The sequence below is a fragment of the Portunus trituberculatus genome, chromosome 49, assembly GCF_017591435.1.
Source record: "Portunus trituberculatus isolate SZX2019 chromosome 49, ASM1759143v1, whole genome shotgun sequence".
NCBI classification, from domain to species: domain Eukaryota; kingdom Metazoa; phylum Arthropoda; class Malacostraca; order Decapoda; family Portunidae; genus Portunus; species Portunus trituberculatus.
Window position 1 is genome coordinate 18,977,891 of NC_059303.1, and position 20,318 is coordinate 18,998,208.

At 38.3% G+C, this 20,318-nt stretch overlaps 1 protein-coding gene across 1 annotated transcript in view; it reads right to left on the reverse strand.

Annotated features, from left to right (window-relative positions):
* Nucleotides 1–4,234: 4,234 nt before the first annotated feature.
* The window catches only part of LOC123499220 (alanine aminotransferase 1-like), a 17,046-nt gene continuing 962 nt past the window's right edge, over nt 4,235–20,318 (reverse strand). The window contains exons 2-12 of the mRNA XM_045246971.1: nt 18,789–18,878; nt 18,284–18,523; nt 17,228–17,341; nt 13,792–13,921; nt 13,033–13,112; nt 10,941–11,061; nt 9,968–10,089; nt 9,215–9,400; nt 8,512–8,660; nt 8,176–8,309; nt 4,235–6,968 (exon numbers count right to left, since the gene is read on the reverse strand). Of these exons, the coding sequence (XP_045102906.1) occupies nt 8,219–8,309; nt 8,512–8,660; nt 9,215–9,400; nt 9,968–10,089; nt 10,941–11,061; nt 13,033–13,112; nt 13,792–13,921; nt 17,228–17,341; nt 18,284–18,523; nt 18,789–18,878 (1,323 nt within the window). The 3' untranslated portion in view covers nt 4,235–6,968; nt 8,176–8,218. The remainder of the gene's footprint in view (nt 6,969–8,175; nt 8,310–8,511; nt 8,661–9,214; nt 9,401–9,967; nt 10,090–10,940; nt 11,062–13,032; nt 13,113–13,791; nt 13,922–17,227; nt 17,342–18,283; nt 18,524–18,788; nt 18,879–20,318) is intronic.

Sequence of the window (20,318 nt, forward strand, 5' to 3'; positions counted from 1 at the left end):
TATCAATCGTGAAAACGTAGATGATGGATACGAAACACTGATTGGACAGACAGAAATATGATAAACAATTGCTAATCATGGAAAACCAGGTGATACATAAGACTGATGAAAAGACGGGCGGGCGTGAATTGCGATAAATAGTTGTTAATCGTGGAAAATTAGGTGACAGATATAATAAACTGATAAAATAGATAGTTGTCATTTGTGGAGAATTAGTAGATAAGAGATACGAAAGTCTGATTAATAGCTACCTAGTTATGAGTCACGGAAAATTAGATAATACACATATGAGTGATTAATAGAAAGGTGTGAATTGCGGAAATTTGGGAAGTAAATACGAGAGGTGTGAGTGCATGTGACAATGGAAAATTAAGTCTTTATTTATCAAGAGAGAGAGAGAGAGAGAGAGAGAGAGAGAGAGAGAGAGAGAGAGAGAAAGTGGAACCATATGCGTGCTTGGGGATCCGAAGCGTCTCCAAGCTCACGGGTTCGAATCCTGTCCATGGTCCAAGTGTAGGCTGGGCTTCCTCACTCGGGGCAACGGTTTCCTAGCTGGTGGGCTTTGAGATAGGAGGTGCCCCAAAAAGTACCCCCTTTAGCCCATAAATTCCTGTGAAAAGCCCACATGGTAGAGAGAGAGAGAGAGAGAGAGAGATCACTAACCATGCAGATCAATTAGCAACCGTAACAAGAATGAAACTATAATGTTAGATTATTATACAGTGGTGAGATGATATATAGAACAGTCATGTGTATAGAGTTACTGAAAATCTTGCAGCTTCCTTAATGTTGTTATATCAGACAGGGAGGAAAGGAGGGTGAAATGTGAGAGTCGCAAACCTTTAATCCGAAACGCTTCGCTCTCTTACGTGAAGCATTTTGAAAGACCACAGAGGCTATTAGACGAAATTTCTTTAGTATTTCTCATGATAGTAGTGAAAATAACTTGTTGATCTTTTACTAGAGTCGCAAAAAAAAAAATATATCCTTAATATGCACGCAACAATACAACTAAAGGTTTTCCTGATTAACTCCTTCAGGACAAGACGTGTTTTTATATTCATTCTGCTTACTATCTGGTGATTTTATACAGCTTCAGAAACTTATGTGTGGATTAAAAGAGTGAAGATTGTAGCCATTAATTATCTGACCCCCATAGACCCTTCCTAACGTCAATAAAATCGTCCAATCACACCAAAAACTCGGTGCTAAAATTGCGTCTCAGTAATGTGAAGATTAGTAAGAGTGCGGGGTAGTGTGTCGTCAGAATACTGGCCACAGTCTTGTCCTGCCCATTCCGTCTCCTGCACACCTTACCACCACACAGAAAATTAGAGAGAGGAATTGGACTATTATAGTAGCACTTAATTACCTGCCAACTTTCTTTCTGAAGATATCAACTAAACTCTCTCTCTCTCTCTCTCTCTCTGTAATTCACCTCGGTCGTCTGCTGGTCACCCAGCTAGTTTTTCCCATTACGGAGCGAGCTCTGAGCTCATAGACCGATCTTCGGGTAGGACTAAGACCACAATACACTCCACACACCGGGAAAGCGAGGCCACAATCCCTCGAGTTACATTCTGTACCTATTTACTGCTAGGTGAATAGGGGCCACACATTAAGAGGATTGCCCATTTGCCTCGCCGCTTCCCGGGACTCGAACCAGGCCCTTTCGATTGTGAGTCGAGCGTGCTAACCCACTACACTACGCGATGTGTGTGTGTGGGTGTGTATGTTTATAACACAAACACACACACACACACACACACACAGTATGCAAGATGTGTGAAAGAATAATAAAGAAACAATGGATCGAGTTCCTTGAAGACAACAAATTAATATCAAATAACCAATTTGGTTTTAGAAAAAGACGGTCGTGTGTAACAAGAGAGAAAGGGATGGGTTGACTGTATTTATTTGGATTTAAAAAAGGCGTTTGATAAAGTGCCACATGCAAGATTACTGTGGAAGTTAGAGAAGAAGGGTGGCTTAAAAGGAAGCACATTGAGATGGATGGAAAATCATTTGAGGGGGGAGAGAAATAAGGACGGTAGTTAAAGATATGAAGTACAAGTGGAAAGCAGTAGAAAGCGGAGTGCCACAGGGGTCAGTATTGGCACCAATACTTTTCCTCATTTATATTAACGACATGTTAGAAGGAGTGAACAGCTACATAAATCTGTTTGCGGACGATACGAAACTGTGCAGAGTTATAAAGCAAAAAGAGGATTATGAAATACTGCAGGAAGACCTAAATAAGATCTGGGAATGGAGTAAAAAGTGGGAAATGGAATTCAATGTGAACAAAAGCCATGTCATGGAAATGGTAGAGTGAAAGACTACCAGTGGGAATCTATAAGATGGGAGATGGAGTAGAACTGGAGAAAGTAAAAAGGTAAAAGGACTTAGGAGTGACGATGGAAGAAAACAATCAACCAGTAAGCCATATTGATAGAATTTTCAGAAACATATAATTTGCTAAGGAATATTGGAGTAGCATTTCACTACATGGACAAAGAAATGATGAAGAAATTGATAAGTGCTATAATAAGACCTAGATTGGAATATGCAAGAGTAGTCTGGACACCCCTTAAAAAGAAACCCATAAGGAAATTGAAGAGACTACAAAAAATGGCTACAAGAATGGTTCCAGAATTTGAAGGGATGGCATTATGAGGAGAGACTAAAGGCTATGAATCTACCAACCCTGGAACAGAGAAGGGAGAGAGAGGATCTGATACAAGTTTATAAATTGATCAACGGAATGGACCAAGTGGATAATGAGAAACTGATCCTGAGAGAAGAATATGACATTCGAAGCACAAGATCGCATAGTAAAGAGCTGAGAAAGGGAAGATGTCTGCGTGATGTTAAAAATATAGTTTCCCACAAAGATGTGTTGAGACTTGAGATGTGGAACAGTTTGAGTGAAGAAGTGGTGTCAGTAACGAGTGTGCATACTTTTAAATAAAAATTGGGTAAGTGTAGATATGGAGACGGGGCCACACGAGCATAAAGCCCAGGCCCTGTAAAACTACAACTAGGTAAATACACACACACAAGAGAGAGAGAGAGAGAGAGAGAGAGAGAGAGAGAGAGAGATTAACAAGGACAAGGCAGTCATCAGCTTGTCTGGCTAAAAGAATACGCAAATTGGATAACAACGCACACGGGACTTATTTCTCAGTCGTGTCATCCGCTCACACCTCGCTTCCTCACCGGCTAGGAAGGGCGGAGAGAAACAAATCAAAATACGCATTATGATATATATGAATGAATGAAAATGACATATGATATAATCATAATGCTTCTGCTATTACTATTAGTACTACTGCTACTACCATCATTAAAAAAAATAAATAAATAGAAAAATAATAATAATATAGTAAAATTAATAATAATAATAATAATAATAATAATGATGATAATGATAATGATGATGATGATTATAATAATAATAATAATAAAAATTTTATTATTATTATTATTATTGTTGTTGTTGTTAATGATAACAATAATACTAATGATAATGATAATAATAATAATAATAATGATAATAATAATAATAATAATAATAATAATAATAATAATGATAATAATAACAATAATAATAATAATAATAATAATAATGATAATGATAATAATAATAGTAAATGCAAAAGGTAAATAAATGAATAATTGAACATATAAATGAATGCAGTATTTAAATTAGTTGCTTTAAAATTGTTACATGATTGTTGAAATGTTGCATTACCCTAATTTTTTTTCCTTCTGGATGGGATAGATTGACGACAACTTAATACATACAAAAAAAAAAAAAAAAAAAAAAAAATTGTACTTGCAATAATGAAGAAGTGCAAAGTTTAAGAACAATTCAGTTTTGCTTGTCACTGTAACACTGATGCTTTGTCACGTGGCTGTGTTGTTAGATTAGCAGTGTTCAGGTGGTGGTGTTTGCAATGTTACCTTCAAGATTTTTTAATTCCTTCTTTTTCTTCTACTTTTTTAAACAATTTCAGCAAAAAAAAATTTTCAAAATGCTCTTTTGAACTGAAGCATGATAAAATATTATAATATTGTATGCACATAAAAATCTCCACAAGAGCAGCACATAGTCTTATGTATGTAGTGACAAGCTGTTCATTACCACACCTGTTTGTTGGTTTTAAGTCATCTCTTCTCCCTCATCTTCATGCTTGTGTTCTTGCACTGGTGTGGTAGTTAAACACATTACTCTGCTTTTATATGCTTTAATATACACAAAATCTATGAAACAATTCTATGACAAAAATTAAATCATATTAATATCAACAATAAAATATCAGAATATGTAGAGAATGCTAGCGTGGGAAAATACATCAGGATTACGCATCTTTTGGGATTACTGTATACATCTTGTGTGGCTGGCCAGCATATAGAAACCGAACACAAAGTCACACTTACAGACCTATACCAGCAAGGCTAGTTATGCCAGATCTAAGATTATAATCATATCACATTTTTGCTTGCAGTGATACACTATTTGATAACAGGTTACAGTGACATCTAAAATGCATTGGATAATTCATTCTCACCGGTGTACTCTTAGCATCTGCTTGTGCCACTGCACCACACAACCCCTCAGGGGCACCATCTTGCCTGTGGTGAGGAAGGGAGGCAGAGGATGGAACTTCTAATTTACCTTAGTGTATGGAGAATATACTTTTCCAGACAACATACTGCAGTACATTCAAATTACTCTCACTAGAAATGTATCAGATTGAATTCAGACATCAAAGAGGATATGCAAGTATATGGATGTCACACCTTAGCATGTATTTAGCAGTTTGAGGAAATAAATGTGGATATAATTTGAATTAAGACATCTGGTAGACACAGGTGCTTTCAGGATATTTGCTATATGCTATATGATGTGGTGACTCCTTGGGTAATAGGGAGTCTGTCCTTTCTTTCTTTTCAGTCTCACTTTGTACATTCACCACAAAATATTGTTTGTGTGTGGCATGGATGTGGATGTCACCTTTAATCAGATCACAGATACACAGTGACTGCTCCGTGGATCCTTGCCACTTCCCTATAGTCTTATGTTCTTACATTTGTAAATGTTTACCATCACAACCATAAATGTGGATAATGGCTTGACAATGAGCCCTAAGCCATATCATAAACATCTTGAACTTTATTTTTCCTTTGTAAACAAAACTCTTATCCTATTGGTCAATTTCTTTTTTAGAAGTGTCCTAAATTTTTGCGATACATTGATGTAGAACACTTCACCACTAACCATCACCATATTGCATATTGAAACCTATCCTTCATACCCGACAAAATTCTTATTTAGGAATAAATAACTTTTCTAGGAGTGCCCTAGATTTTCTAATCTTTTCTTCTTTTTCTGTGAAATGAGATGAGATCAATTAGTGATTCATCTGTTGTAATCAACAACTGGACGGTTCACTGCTGATCATCATGGCCAGAGAAAATCTTGTCCTCTGTCCTTGCCTCTCGATTCTTGCTCATCTCCACTCCACAACACTGGTCAGTCACTGGTGGTGGTGATTTCATTGAACACAAAACAGACATTTTTATAGCATGACTTTTGTGGCAACATTCATAAACCTAATGAAATTCTGCTAAACTGTAAGACAAGGATTGTGACTTCACAGCCAATGGTATTCTTATTACATACAAGACACAAAGAGAATTCAGTAATGATGTAAGAAAATTGCTGACTGGATTTATGTGTAACTACAACAAAATCAGACAGTGGAGCCTCCATAATGGAAGCCAAGTTTTTATCTATGTGAAACTTACATGATGTTTGATTACTACATGCACTGTTTCCAAAGAGATTTTCAGTGCAACTGGCAAAAATTATAGGTACACATTTTTGTGTATACTCAAAGACTGTACAGTATTTGTAGAAAGTCTTAACACCAAAGAATCAACATAATTTCTTTTCATGATAAGTGGTTGAGGCTCACAACTACAATTCCGTGAAGGCAAGATGTCCTGATCTTTTTTGGATCACTAACTGGCAAGCTTCTACTCTCTCAAGCACAAGCACCAGTGTGTGAGTCATCTCAGTTAGCTGTTCAGCCCCACTTTACAACCCTGGTAGGTCTCATAAAACAATGTGACGCCGACCCAATGGTGTCAAGACTTTCTGCAAATACTGTAATGCATGCCATATGAATAAAAAAAAATTCAAGGACTAGGAGAACCAGCTGAAAGAATAGGGACACTTTTTGAGTATCATTCAGTATTGCACTACATGCTATTGTGGAAATTTATGGACAGAAAAATCTGCCATGAGAATAGGTATACTTTTTTGCATCCTCAGAGGATGCTTTACATGCCAAAATGATAATCAATAAACTGGGAGAATCTGTCATGGGAAGAGGTAAACTGTGTTGTATCCTCAGAGGTTGCACTGTGTATGCCAATGTGATTAAAAAATTTATGAAGTTTGAGAATCAGCAAAAATAATAAGTACACTTCTTAATTTATCTTCAGTGATGGCACTGCATGGCAATGTGATCATCTGTGAGCCAGGAGAATCTGCCACAATGGCTGGAAATGTTGAAAATTCTAGAATAGGAAGATGTATTTGTTTTTATCAATAATTACATAAGAAAATAACCTTTTGAAATGTTTTTGAGTACTAAATAACAAATTCATAGAAACGTGATTCCCATCCTTACAAATTAATTTAGTGAAAAAAAAGAAAGAAAAAGAACATTGGTTTTAATATATACAAAACATTTACAAGAGATAGGCTGCTCCTTCCTGTGAGCTGAATATCAAAGTTTGTGCTGAGACAACAAGTGCACATAATTAAATTTCTTATGAATTAGAATAAAAGTGTAGAGCTTGAAGAGTAGTGGCTGGTGAATGGTGAAGGAAGCACAGTGGAAGCAGGCTTGTGCTTCATGGTTTGAATGAAACACTTGCTGAGGATGGAGACTCTGGAACAGGAAAGAGTAATGCATGTAATTCCCTCCTTACCATAGAGATTTCACAATTACCAGTAAGTAAGTAATAGTGGCAACATTTCCGTATCTTTGTAGTAAATGTATTGCAGATATGCTGGCTATGTGAATTCAAGATTCTAGTTTAGCCAATTAGATAGATACACTCATACTCTCTATATCATCTCAAAACACTCTCACTCACATAAAAGTAGTGATGGGGATGCCCAATACAACATGGAAAACAGCTTCCCAAAAAGGAAATAAAGGTTGGAATTTTCAATGAAAAGGTTGCACTGGCAAAAGGATGAGTACCAAAAGACTGGATATACGTGATATGGAGATAGGACTACATGTGTAATGCTGGCCTGTAAATTATTACACACACACACACACACACACACACACACACACACACACACACACACCCGGTAGCTCAGTGGTTAGAGCGCTGGCTTCACAAGCCAGAGGACCGGGGTTCGATTCCCCGGCCGGGTGGAGATATTTGGGTGTGTCTCCTTTCACATGTAGCCCCTGTTCACCTAACAGTGAGTAGGTATGGGATGTAAATCGAGGAGTTGTGACCTTGTTGTCCCGGTGTGTGGTGTGTGCCTAGTCTCAGGCCTATCCGAAGATCGGAAATAATGAGCTCTGAGCTCATTCCGTAGGGTAACGTCTGGCTGTCTCGTCAGAGACTGCAGCAGATCAAACAGTGAAACACACACACACACACACACACACCATAAAACTAAGCTAAAATTCACCAAGTCTTAAAGACTCTATGCGGGGATAAGACATATCTTTACTGCCTATCCTTGCACATATGTCAGCAACCAAGGTATAGCTATGTCCCTCCACATCAAACCACTGGCAGTCAAGCTGGTCTATCTCTGCTACATCACAAAAGGTTGTTTCCCTTCATGTGATCCAATCAGCTGACAGCAGTAAGTGTTAATGAGGAACATGTAGAGTTTCTCAAGATCATGTAACACTTAAGAATTCACAGCACTCCATTTGTACATATTAGCATAAAAAAAAAAAAAAAATATATATATATATATATATATATATATATATATATATATATATATATATATATATATATATATATATATATATATATATATATATGACTAAATAATTAAAACGATCAACCAGCAAATACCAGAACACGAGGTACGACAGCACAATGAAGATCACTCACCATTAGATTTAAGTAAGGCATGGGATTCTCTTCCTCCTCCTCTCTACTGATATTGCTTCACAAAACTTGTATGGAATTCTCTGAATTTCTCCAGCATGGTCTTGAGCATCTCAGGTTGTGGCAGGATTGTGGTTCTGTGGGCCAAGGGAGAGGAAAAAGGTCACTAAAAAAACACACCCAATTAATTTTATAAGGTAGCCATAATGAAAAAATGCCATGCTGCAGAGAGAGAGAGAGAGAGAGAGAGAGAGAGAGAGAGAGAGAGAGAGAGAGAGAGAGAGAGAGAGAGAGAGAGAGAGAGAGAGAGAGAGAGAGAGAGAGACTCATCATTCTTACCTAAAGTGATAAGTTCCAGGACGTTGGCCAAACCCAGAACCTGGAACAATGCATATTCCAGTGTTCTCCAGCAGCTGGAATGCATAAAACACATCTGGTAGTTGGCCAGCTGCCTTGGCTGCCTCTATTGCTTTAGGTGGGAGATGGATCTGTGGGCACAACGAACAACATGAAGGTAAGGAGACAATGATAAATAATAAGATGAAGGAAAGTGGATGATAGAAGCAAATTTATTCAAGTAATAAATGTTCATATCAGAACCTTTTGGATTTTTTATTATTATTTATTTTAGAGATGACTATTTCATTTGTAAATATGTTAATTAAATTATTGTTGTGATAGATGTAGGAGGTAAATAAATGAGTTACATCACTTTGTTTTGCATCACATTTAGCAACTCATTTTAAATCAACTAATAAGAATGATACATAAGGGTGTGACATTATATGGACACAATCACAAAGTGAGAACAGTGTTTTTCTTGAACAAGCACGTCTCCTTACTACAACAGGTGATTTAAAACAGCTCTTGTAATTACTTTACAAATCCAATCAAGACACAGCTTGCTCACACATAACACTGGGCTGTGAAAGAAACTTCTCCCTAACTACTGCTGTGAAGCACACCACCACAATTGGCCAAGCAGTTCATCCTGTCATGCTCTCTCTCTCTCTCTCTCTCTCTCTCTCTCTCTCTCTCTCACCTGTGGGAAGGCATACATGGCTCCCTGCACAGTGTTGCAAGACATGCCAGGCACTGAGTTGAACGTTTCCACCACCATCTTGGCACGCTGGGCCAGGGACAACAACACAGCAGACTTCTCTGATATAAACTGATCATAGGATGGATCACCTTTCTTTGGTGGGTTCACAACACATTCCATTGCAGCCTGTGGATGTGCAAATTCTGGTTAGTTCTCTAAGCAACTCACCACTGTATATCTAGCAGGGTGCTCCTACACTCAATGCTTCACATTCATACAAGACAGTCTGCCTAAGATCTTATTGCATTCCTTCCAAGCCGTTTACACTTCTTTCCTACCAATACTTTTTAGTCCTGTTCATCCTGATTTTTTTCTCAGTACTATTCCTTCATCAACAGGAACAAGATATTCTAAATCCTTAGAAGTAAGTCATGATGGGCTGACAAATATTGCTAATTAGTGTGACAGCTGCATGAGTGGAAAACATGCAAATAACAAAGTTAGTGAAAAATGGATGGAAAAATCCACAGATTTTAATTTTTAGAAACCATTAAACAAATCCCTGTTCCACATATGAACAGTGTCAGATGAGCATGTCAAGCAGCTGAAACACATATAAAATTACCTAATCAGAAGGATATACAAGTTAATGAAGTATTGAACCATGCAAGTGAGGAAATTGTGCACAGCCATCCAGGCCATGTCAAGCCTCACACCTGCCAAACAGTTGAAGCTACACTGATACAAACTCACTTGGCCCAGAGTGGTGGGACACAATTTGGCAGAAATACTCTTGAGGTACATTGCCTTCACGTCTGGATCAAGGTTAATGACCTCCGCGTACCCACCGCGAAGACCACATTCTCCCATGTACCCTGTAATAAGTGGGACCATGGTTCACATACTGTATTAACACCATGCATTATATATGTAGGTATAAAAGCACTTGGATGCAGCTGACAATAATTATGAGAATGCCAAGTTTTTTCTTTCCTTGTAGGACAGGGGAACACTTATCACTAAAACACCTCCCATCCTACTTAGAAAATGCATTAACTTTCTGGTCTGAAATTTTCACTTCACCCACAATGAGAAATAAACACAAAAGAAAATGTCAAATCTATTAGAATAAAAAAATAAGATCATCAACTACTAGTAATTAATGATAAAATGATGGTAAGTGTAGGAGCTGCAAGAAGGATGATATAATGGAATCAACCATCTGGCACTCAGCACTTTTATGTTTGGCAGGACACCTCATGGACTAGCATACATCATGGACATGGATGCACATCGCTGCCTTTCACTTTTCTTTCTCCTTTTGTACTGGAATATCTTCATGTGCATGTTAAATATTTCTCTCTTACTGCTATCTTTTTTTATATACAAGAGGAATATGAAAAAATGCCTATAAAGTGTCAATTCATAAAAAAAAAAGGCTAAAAAAATTATCCACTGTTAGAAAAGCATCTTGAGACCTGAGACACTGATCAATGGGTACATGTGGGCAAGGTTTTGGTGTAATTGGTACATTAATGAGTGGCTGAAACAGGGTGTGAGAGCTTTGGTGATGACCCCAAATTGGCTGGTGAGAATTAAAGGGCATTAAAGGACTTGTGCTCTTACAGAAATGTCATGCAAACTACGATGACTTTTCAAGTATTTTGTTTGAAATATGTGCACGCTAGGTTCAGTAATACAGTATAAAGGGAATTCCATTGCCCACCTTTAGAGCAGGACATGAAGGAAGCCAGTTCCATATGGCAGTAAGGTTCACCAAGCTCCTTCATGACTTTTTTGAAGGAATGGAACACACATCCATCGGCATATATGTTATCCTGGTACACCTGTTGAAATAGTGGCAATAGTGTGAAGGACAGCACCAGTGATTACTATTGTCATAACACTAATGTAAGATTTTGATGTCTACTTCATCTGTCTATAATATATTTGGAAATACACAAATAAGCTAAAAGATGGTTGTGAAAAGGAAACAGAATTAATGGAAAATAAAAGGAGATGGGTAATATTTCTATTTCAAAATGGTTTTATTTTAACAAGACATTAGCTGACTGATCATGTAAATTTTCTCTCTCTCTCTCTCTCTCTCTCTACACACACACACACACACACACAAAAAAAAAGTAGTGTCTGCAACGAGTGTGCATACTTTTAAAGTAAGATTGGATAAGTGTAGATATGGAGACGGGGCCACACAAGCATAAAGCCCAGGCCCTGTAAAACTACAACTAGGTAAATACAACTAGGTAAACACACACACACACACATGAGTGGAAGGAAGGAAGAACCTTTAAATTACAGATCGGTATCACTAACTAGTGTCATGTGTAAGATGTGTGAAAGAGTAATAAAGAAGCAATGGATTGAGTTTCTTGAAGACAACAAATTATTATCAAACAGCCAATTTGGTTTTAGAAAAGGTCGGTCATGTGTAACAAATTTATTGAGTTTCTACTCTAGAATAGTTGATAAAGTACAAGAGAGAAAGGGATGGATTAACTGTATTTATTTAGATTTAAAAAAGGCGTTTGATAAAGTGCCACATGAAAGATTACTATGGAAGTTAGAGGAGAAGGGTGGCTTAAAAGGAAGCACATTGAGATGGATGAAAAATTACTTGAGGGGGAGAAAAATAAGGACGATAGTTACACGGTCTGAGTGTAGGTTGGGCTTCCTCACTCAGGGCAACGGTTTCCTAGCGGGTGGGCTTTAAGATAGGAGGTACCCTAAAAGTATAACCCAGAAATTCCGTGAAAAGCCCACATGGTATATAAAAAAAAAAAAAAAAAAGAAAAAAATAGATAGTCCAAGTGGAGAGCAGTAGACAGCGGAGTGCCACAGGGTCAGTATTGGCGCCAATACTTTTTCTCGTATATATAAACGACATGCCAGAGGGAGTGAACAGCTACATAAATCTGTTTATGGACGATGCGAAACTGTGCAGAGTCATTAAACAAAAGAGGATTGTGAAATACTACAGGAAGACTTAAACAAGATCTGGAAATGGAGTAAAAATGGGAGATGGAATTCAATGTGGACAAAAGCCATGTCATGGAAATGGGAAAAGTGAAAGACGACCAGTGGGAATCTATAAGATGGGAGATGGAGTAGAACTAGAAAAGTAAAAAGGAAAAGGACTTGGGAGTGACAATGGAAGAAAACAATCAACCGGTAAGCCATATTGATAGAATTTTCAGAGACGTAATTTGCTAAGGAATATTGGATTAGCATTTCACTATATGGACAAAGAAATGATGAAGAAATTGATAAGTACTAAAATAAGACCTAGATTGGAATATGCAGGAGTTGTGTGGACCCCATAAAAAGAAACACATAAGGAAATTGGAGAGACTGCAAAAATGGCTACAAGAATGGTTCCAGAATTTAAAGGGATGACATATGAGGAGAGACTAAAAGCTATGGATCTACCAACCCTGGAACAGAGAAGAGAGAGAGGGGATCTGATACAAGTTTATAAATTGATTAACAGAATGGATCAAGTGGATAATGAGAAACTAATCCTGAGAGAAGAATATGACATTAGAAGCACAAGATCGCATAATAAGAAACTGAGGAAGGGAAGATGTCTGAGAGATGTTAAAAAATTTAGCTTCCCGCAAAGATGTGTTGAGACTTGGAACAGTTTGAGTGAGGAAGTGGTGTCAGCAAAGAGTGTACATAGTTTTAAAGAAAAATTGGATAAGTGTAGATATGGAGACAGGGCCACATGAGCATAAAGCCCAGGCCCTGTAAAACTACAACTAGGTAAATACAACTAGGTAAATACACACACTCACCTCATCAGCAAACAAGAAGAGTTTCCTTTCATGGGCAAATTTGATGACGGCCTCAATATTCTCCCGTGGTAACACATTACCTGCAACACAACACCAATGAGCCAATACACACTGATGCCCATCTCTACCTAGAAACATATGTGGTTGGTAGATATCTTGATTACTGAGACTTCTCCATGTCCTGTCTACCTTTGAACATTAAGAACTGGTTGAGTCCGTTTCTCTTTCATGTCTCTCCTTTTCACCTGAACAGAATATAATGCATCCACTACTTTTCATAACAAAGCAACATTCAAACTCAAGGCACAGGTGAATAATGGAACCTGACTACTGTACAATGTTTCCTGTACATACCACAAACTCAGTAAACAATGCAGTACTACAACAAATATACTTAGTTGACCTAGCTCTCAATTAAAAAGGTTAATAAAAGCTTCAATTATTGCAGTGGTCTTCATACTCCCCCACTGATGTATTTCAAGAAACAAGAAGGAGAAAAGCAGAATCAGAGAGAGAGAGAGAGAGAGAGAGAGAGAGAGAGAGAGAGAGAGAGAGAGAGAGAGAGAGAGAGAGAGAGAGAGAGAGAGATTTACACTTTATCACTGCAACATTGTGGTGAAGTGTAAATTATTGATGAATGTGTGGGTAATCCTTATGGCAAGAGAGGTATGAGTGTATACGTATATAAACAAACAGCTATGAACCCCTTTGAGCAGGTTTTTCATATTCCACCCAGAAAACCCCTTCTCTCCCTCTCACCAGTGGGATTGCCAGGGTTGATCACCACCAGAGCCTTGGGATGACACACTTTCTTGGCTTCTGTGTATGCTCGCTCCAGCTCAGCCATGTCAAGACCCCAGTTGGTTGATTCCTCCAAGTAGTAGCCAATCTGGAGAGTATTACAGCATCCAATCAAAATATGATGGTTCAAAAGGTTCACACTCAGTGGATTTACCATTACAGATTTAGCTATCTTGGTTTGCCTTGTTTGCTTAACTCTATTGTCTGCAGCACAAGTCGAAAATGGGACGCCTTCCCAGATTTTTTCAAATAAAACAAAATTATTAACAAGAGAGAGTTTTAGGAAATTATTACGTCAATAAAAATTTGATAGGGAAAAACCATGTAAAATGAAAAGAAATCAGTCTAATCTGATATCTTATACATTTTCTCCAATCACTTGCGAAACAATATGAAAACAGACTGTGTGTGTGTTTCACTGTTTGATCTGCTGCAGTCTATGACGAGACAGCCAGACGTTACCCTACGGAACGAGCTCAGAGCTCATTATTTCCGATCTTCGGATAAGCCTGAGACCAGGCACACACCACACACCGGGACAACAAGGCCACAACTCCTCGATTTACATCCCATACCTACTCACTGCTAGGTGAACAGGGGCTACACGTGAAAGGAGACACACCCAAATATCTCCACCCGGCCGGGGAATCAAACCCCGGTCCTCTGGCTTGTGAAGCCAGCGTTCTAACCACTGAGCTACCGGGTTTGTGTGTGTGTGTGTGTGTGTGTGTGTGTGTGTGTGTGTGTGTGTGTGTGTGTGTGTGTGTGTGTGTGTGTGTAATTCACCATGGTTGTCTGCTGGTCACCCAGCCAGCCTTTCCCATTACAGAGCGAGCTCAGAGCTCATAAACCTATCTTCGGGTAGGAATGAGACCACAACACACTCCACACACCGGGAAAGCAAGGCCACAACCCCTCGAGTTGCATCCCATACCTATTTACGGCTAGGTGAATAGGGGCTACACATTAAGAGGCTTGCCCATTTGCCTCACCACTTCCTGGGACTCAAACCCAGACCCTCTCAGTTGTGAGACAAGTGTGCTAACCACTGAGCTATGCAGTGTGTGTGTGTGTGTGTGTGTGTGTGTGTGTGTGTGTGTGTGTGTGTGTGTGTGTGTGTGTGTGTGTGTGTGTGTGTGTGTGTGTGTGTGTGTGTATTTACCTAGTTGTAGTTTTACAGGGCTTGGGCTTTATGCTCGTGTGGCCCCGTCTCCATATCTACACTTATCCAATTTTTCTTTAAAACTAAGCACACTCGTTGATGACACCACTTCCTCACTCAATCTGTTCTAAGTCTCAAAACATCTTTCCAGGAAACTATATTTTTTAACATCTCTCAGACATCTTCCCTTCCTCAGTTTCTTACTATGCGATCTTGTGCTTCTAATGTCTTCTCTCCGGATTAGTTTCTCATTTTCCACTTGATCCATTCCGTTAATCAACTTGTATCAGATCCCCTCTCTCTGTCTCCTCTGTTCCAGGCTTGGTAGATCCATACCTTTTAGTTTCTCCTCATATGTCATCCCTTTAAATTCTGGAACCATTCTTGTAGCCATTTTTGTAGTCTCTCCAATATCCTTGTGTTTCTTTTTATGGTGGTCCACACAACTCCTGCATATTCCAATCTAGGTCTTATTTTAGTACTTATCAATTTCTTCATCATTTCTTTGTCCATATAGTGAAATGCTAATCCAATATTCTTTAGCAAATAATATTTCTCTCTGAAAATTCTATCAATATGGCTTACCAGTTGATTGTTTTCTTCCATCGTCACTCCCAAGTCCTTTTCCTTTTTCACTTTTTCTAGTTCTACTCCATCTCCCATCTTATAGATTCCCACTGTCAGGTGGTCACGCTAAACACTGAAAGCGATTTCATGGGGAGGGTTGCCACGACAATGGACTTCCACTCTCCACCACCTAACCCTCAAACCAACTTACCCACTCACAGTAGATGCTTTACTGAACATAGAGTTCATGACCTTAAACTCCACGAACTCATAAAATGTGGTATCACAGCTACGTACCATCACACAAAGACAGCAGGAACCATAATAGTATACAATGCAGACAAATTTAGCACATGATTAATTTCTTTTGCCTTTCTGGAAAGTTGATAATACCAGAGACGTGCTACATATCAATACATCACCTGCTATTCTATTTTTCATGGGCACTTTTTAATATTCTATGATGAAACTCCCATCCACAAATATCAAAGATTTACACAAAGATAATGTTGCTACTACTTCCCAATTACTTGTCTATATTCATCAATCATCTGCTTTCCTAAGTATGGTAATCACATCATAATTTCATCAGCTTAAGGTGGAAGGAAGTTTTGTGGTCGCTGTCACAGCTTGGTTTCTGAAGTCAAAAACAATTTACCAAAATCTCAATAAGGAAGTCATCTTCAGACTATACCAGAACTGTTCCTCAGCTTCTTTGGACAGGATACCATCCTGTGCTTTGTTTCAATCAGGCAGCTTCATCACCAATCTACCTGAAAAAACACCATAGCTTTGTTCACTAAAGGTATACCTAGCAAGGGCCTCACATCAAACACCTGTGTGGGTGGCTTAGCTTCTGTGCAAAAACAATGAATTACACATATAAGCAATTGCCTCTAATCATGCAAGGGGGTTAAGTTGTTGGGATACTCCACTTTTGATATCAATGAAGAAAAAGCATTATATACAAACTAACTTACAAGCATTTTATCTTACATAAAAAAGAAAAAAATTAACTGGGAGGCCTTTTCACACTGCTCCTCCCAACTCTCTCCAACTTACCCTCATCAATGCCAGTAAAACAATCAATGCTCCATGAGAGACACCACCCCTCCTGTACTGTACACATTCCTCTCACAGGACACACATCCTAACTAAAATATGTAAGGTACTGTTCAACAACTAAATCCAAAAGATGTGAGCGAACATTTCAGATGTGTGACGGTGCATTTTTGCAGTCTGATTGAATATTTACTGTGGAGGCAGTAGCAGCATTAACTCATTCACTGTAACCTTTAAATTATTATACCAATATTCATTATTCATTATGTTAAATTTATTCTCAGATGAAATTATGCTTAATTAATAAATCAGCAGCTGATGCACTTGAAATGGTACAGTGGACAACCTTCTGCTGCTGCTGCCACCACACAACAGCCACTCACTCCAACTTGAAAATCTCACCATGAATTGACCACCTACTAGCTTGAGGAATTAATCATATTCTTTCACTTTAATGTAATTTTTTTTTACCTAAAGCAATGAATAAATCAAGTTAATTCAAAAAATGTTAGGTGAGTGGCTCCTTGGGGCAGGTGGCAAGGTCAGCGCCACCACTGTTTCAATGTCTCTATACACACAGGCGTTTGAAACACGGACACAAACCTGGTGTAAATCATATTCATCAATACTGGCAGAGTAGAGGGGATACTGAGGGATGGGGATCATAACACCTGGCCTGTTTCCATTCTCACGCTGCACCATCAACTTCATTATGCTCTGAAAAAATTAGATTTCTAAATAAATAAATAAATAAATAAACAATAATAACCAATAACATCTGTCAGTATTGACATAACTACTCACATTTTCCATATGGTCACAATAACAGTTGGTTACTTCATCAGCTGAGTGTTAACAGTGAATTCTTACTAGCATTTCTCAAACTTATCAGTAAATACTAAGATGAGGTACACAGCTCTATTTCCTAATGTTTTTGGCTCTCAACCCTCCAAACAAACTTGGGGACCTGGTGGGAAAGCAAGGTTTTTGGGTAGTGGAAACTGAAGTATGGTCAAGTGCTACCTTTTACCATGAAAAATAAATGCATTATTGCTGCTGTTGTTATTATGAGCACCATCTTTGATATTACAGAAATTCTCCAGATATCTAGTCTATCTTTAAGGACACTAACCTAACCTAGCATTTGCAAACTTAACCTAACCTCGGTTTGATTGGTGTCCTTACCAATTTCTGGAGATTCTGACAATAGATTTCCAGAGATTTTTTCCAGTAATATAAAAAATGGTGGCCATCATAACAACAGCAGCAAAAGTTCCACTTATCTTTGTGGTAACAGGTGACATGTGACCATATTCTAGCTTTCTCCACTCAAAAACCCTACTTTCCCACCAGGACCACAAGTTTGATGGGGTTAAGAACTGAAAACATTAGTTAGTAATAAAACCTACATGCCACGTCTTAATATTTACAAAGTTATCTGTTCATAGTCCTCTAAACTTAATTCTTGCTGTGAGCATCTTTCATGTTTCATTGCTGCTGACTCTTAGTTGAATTTTGATTGAGAAAATTCTGTCATTATCTGAGAATATACCACTAATATGAAACTATCATCTCATTCCTATCAAATTCCTTTCCTTCCCCTCAATACTCAATTCCAAATTGTTTGCTTATGGAGCTGAAAACAAATTTCAATCTCACCCTGATGCCTTCGGATGCCCCAGCACACAGGATAATGTCTTCCCATGATGACGGCTGGCCATCCCTTTGCTGTATGTAATCAGCTACATGTCGTCGGATAATCTCAATACCAGGAGAATCACTGTAAGAACCAAGAGAAGAGCCCTTGCAGCCCGCCAAGACACCTCGGGCCCGCTCTTTTGCATCTTCAGGGAAGCTAGAATTTTCTAATAAGCTGGGCATTGAGCAAAGTGACAGGACCTGGGGAAAGGCATAGGTTAAGATTAAACATATATCAGGTAGCATATTTTACTTTTATTCATGTAATGAAAGAGTTATATAAAAAGTAACCCTGGAAGTGCTGAAATGAGACAACCCGTCCAACTAAAAATATGAGATATGTAACAATGTGTAGAATTAGCTACGAAGGAACTCTCAGAACACAATCCCCAAGACCAATATGTTGCCCCATGAGTAGTAATGAAGGACAGTCCATACAGCACAGCACACACACATATATACATACCTGTCTTAGGAATGTGATGGGTTTCTGGCCCATGGCATGAGCATCACCAATATTGGCCTTGGTAACAGCCTTAAAGGGTTTTTTTGCACCCTGAAATATAAGGAAATAATCAACTTCCTGCAGCTTCTCTTATTTTCTTATATTAAAAAACCAAGGGAAATTTCTCATGGTGGAGGTATGTGAAATCCTTCACTAGAGTGCAAACAGAATGATCAATAACTTGAAGGGTGATGGAAGTAACTGTAACCTATTAACTTTGAGAGAGTGACTATTTCTGTAGAAAAGTATTCACACTTAGTAATGGTCCAGTATAGTTATGGCTCTTTATTCTTTTACTATTTCCTTCTACACCTTCATAAAACCAATAGCATATAATACTTATAGTATAAAGTGGTAAAAAAATGTCACTAACTCTCTTGATGCTGAAAATGACTAAGGATTTCTCCCAAGACACTTTTTTCTATGTATCCACAAGTGGGACCTGCGGAAAATTAAACAATTCTTCACACCACGTTGGAAAATAAATCACTACTGTGCTTTATATATTCTTACCTAGCCTAACCTCAAACCTGAAATGTTTTAATTTCCCACACATCCCACTTGGGGGATAACACAAAAATCTGGCTTAGAAGAAATCTGAATTCACCTGCAGTGTCAAGAGGGTTAGTGATATCTTTTGTCACTTTATATTATTGTATGATATGTATATATGAGGGCCTTAGAACCATAGGGGCCCCAAGTGCTGCCTCTCTGATTTTCAAGGAATGAGGAATTGGCAACTCTTCCTCTATCTGGTTATGTTGTTTGCCACACTGTTTTCCGACTTCAATAAGGTTGAGTCTTGTAGAAGCCAGTGAACTCACGACCTATCGACTCAGGAAGCACATGTTGTGTTTGGTGCTTGAGCCTAGTGGCACATCAATTTAGAACATGACAGGCTCAAGATCAGTGGGAATCAGCCAGCGAATGAGAGCATACAGCACACAGCCCATAGCTGTCTCTTGTCCAATTAGCATTTTTTCCTTAAGAAATGCGTCAATCACCAAGCTGCTTTGTACATCAAAGATCTCCTGCCCTTCATTACTCATACCAAGTCCCAATACTTCCAAGATATCCTGGCACAGCAGGATGCTCTGCAACATATGGGAGGACAGGGGACAGGTGACAGTGACTACAAAGGGGATGAAGATGACAAGCTGATGGAGCATGATGAAGAACAGTATGTTCCTTAACCACCCTTTCCCCCCAACCTTCAATTTCTTTAGCAGATGTACAGTAACAGTAAGAGTGAATACAGATTGTTCATACAGTCTTTTCCTTTGACTAACAACTACAACCTGTTAATCCTTTGTTTTATCATCATTACTAAGTTTTTTTTCTTAATGATTTCCTCTAGCATCCCATTGATCATTATTCAATTTGTTGCTTTCTTTCAAGTAACTAGTATGTACCAATACTTGTATTTTCTGTTTTTTCAAAACACTTACCCTATGATGTTGTTCCTTTACATACTAGTTTATTATAACATTA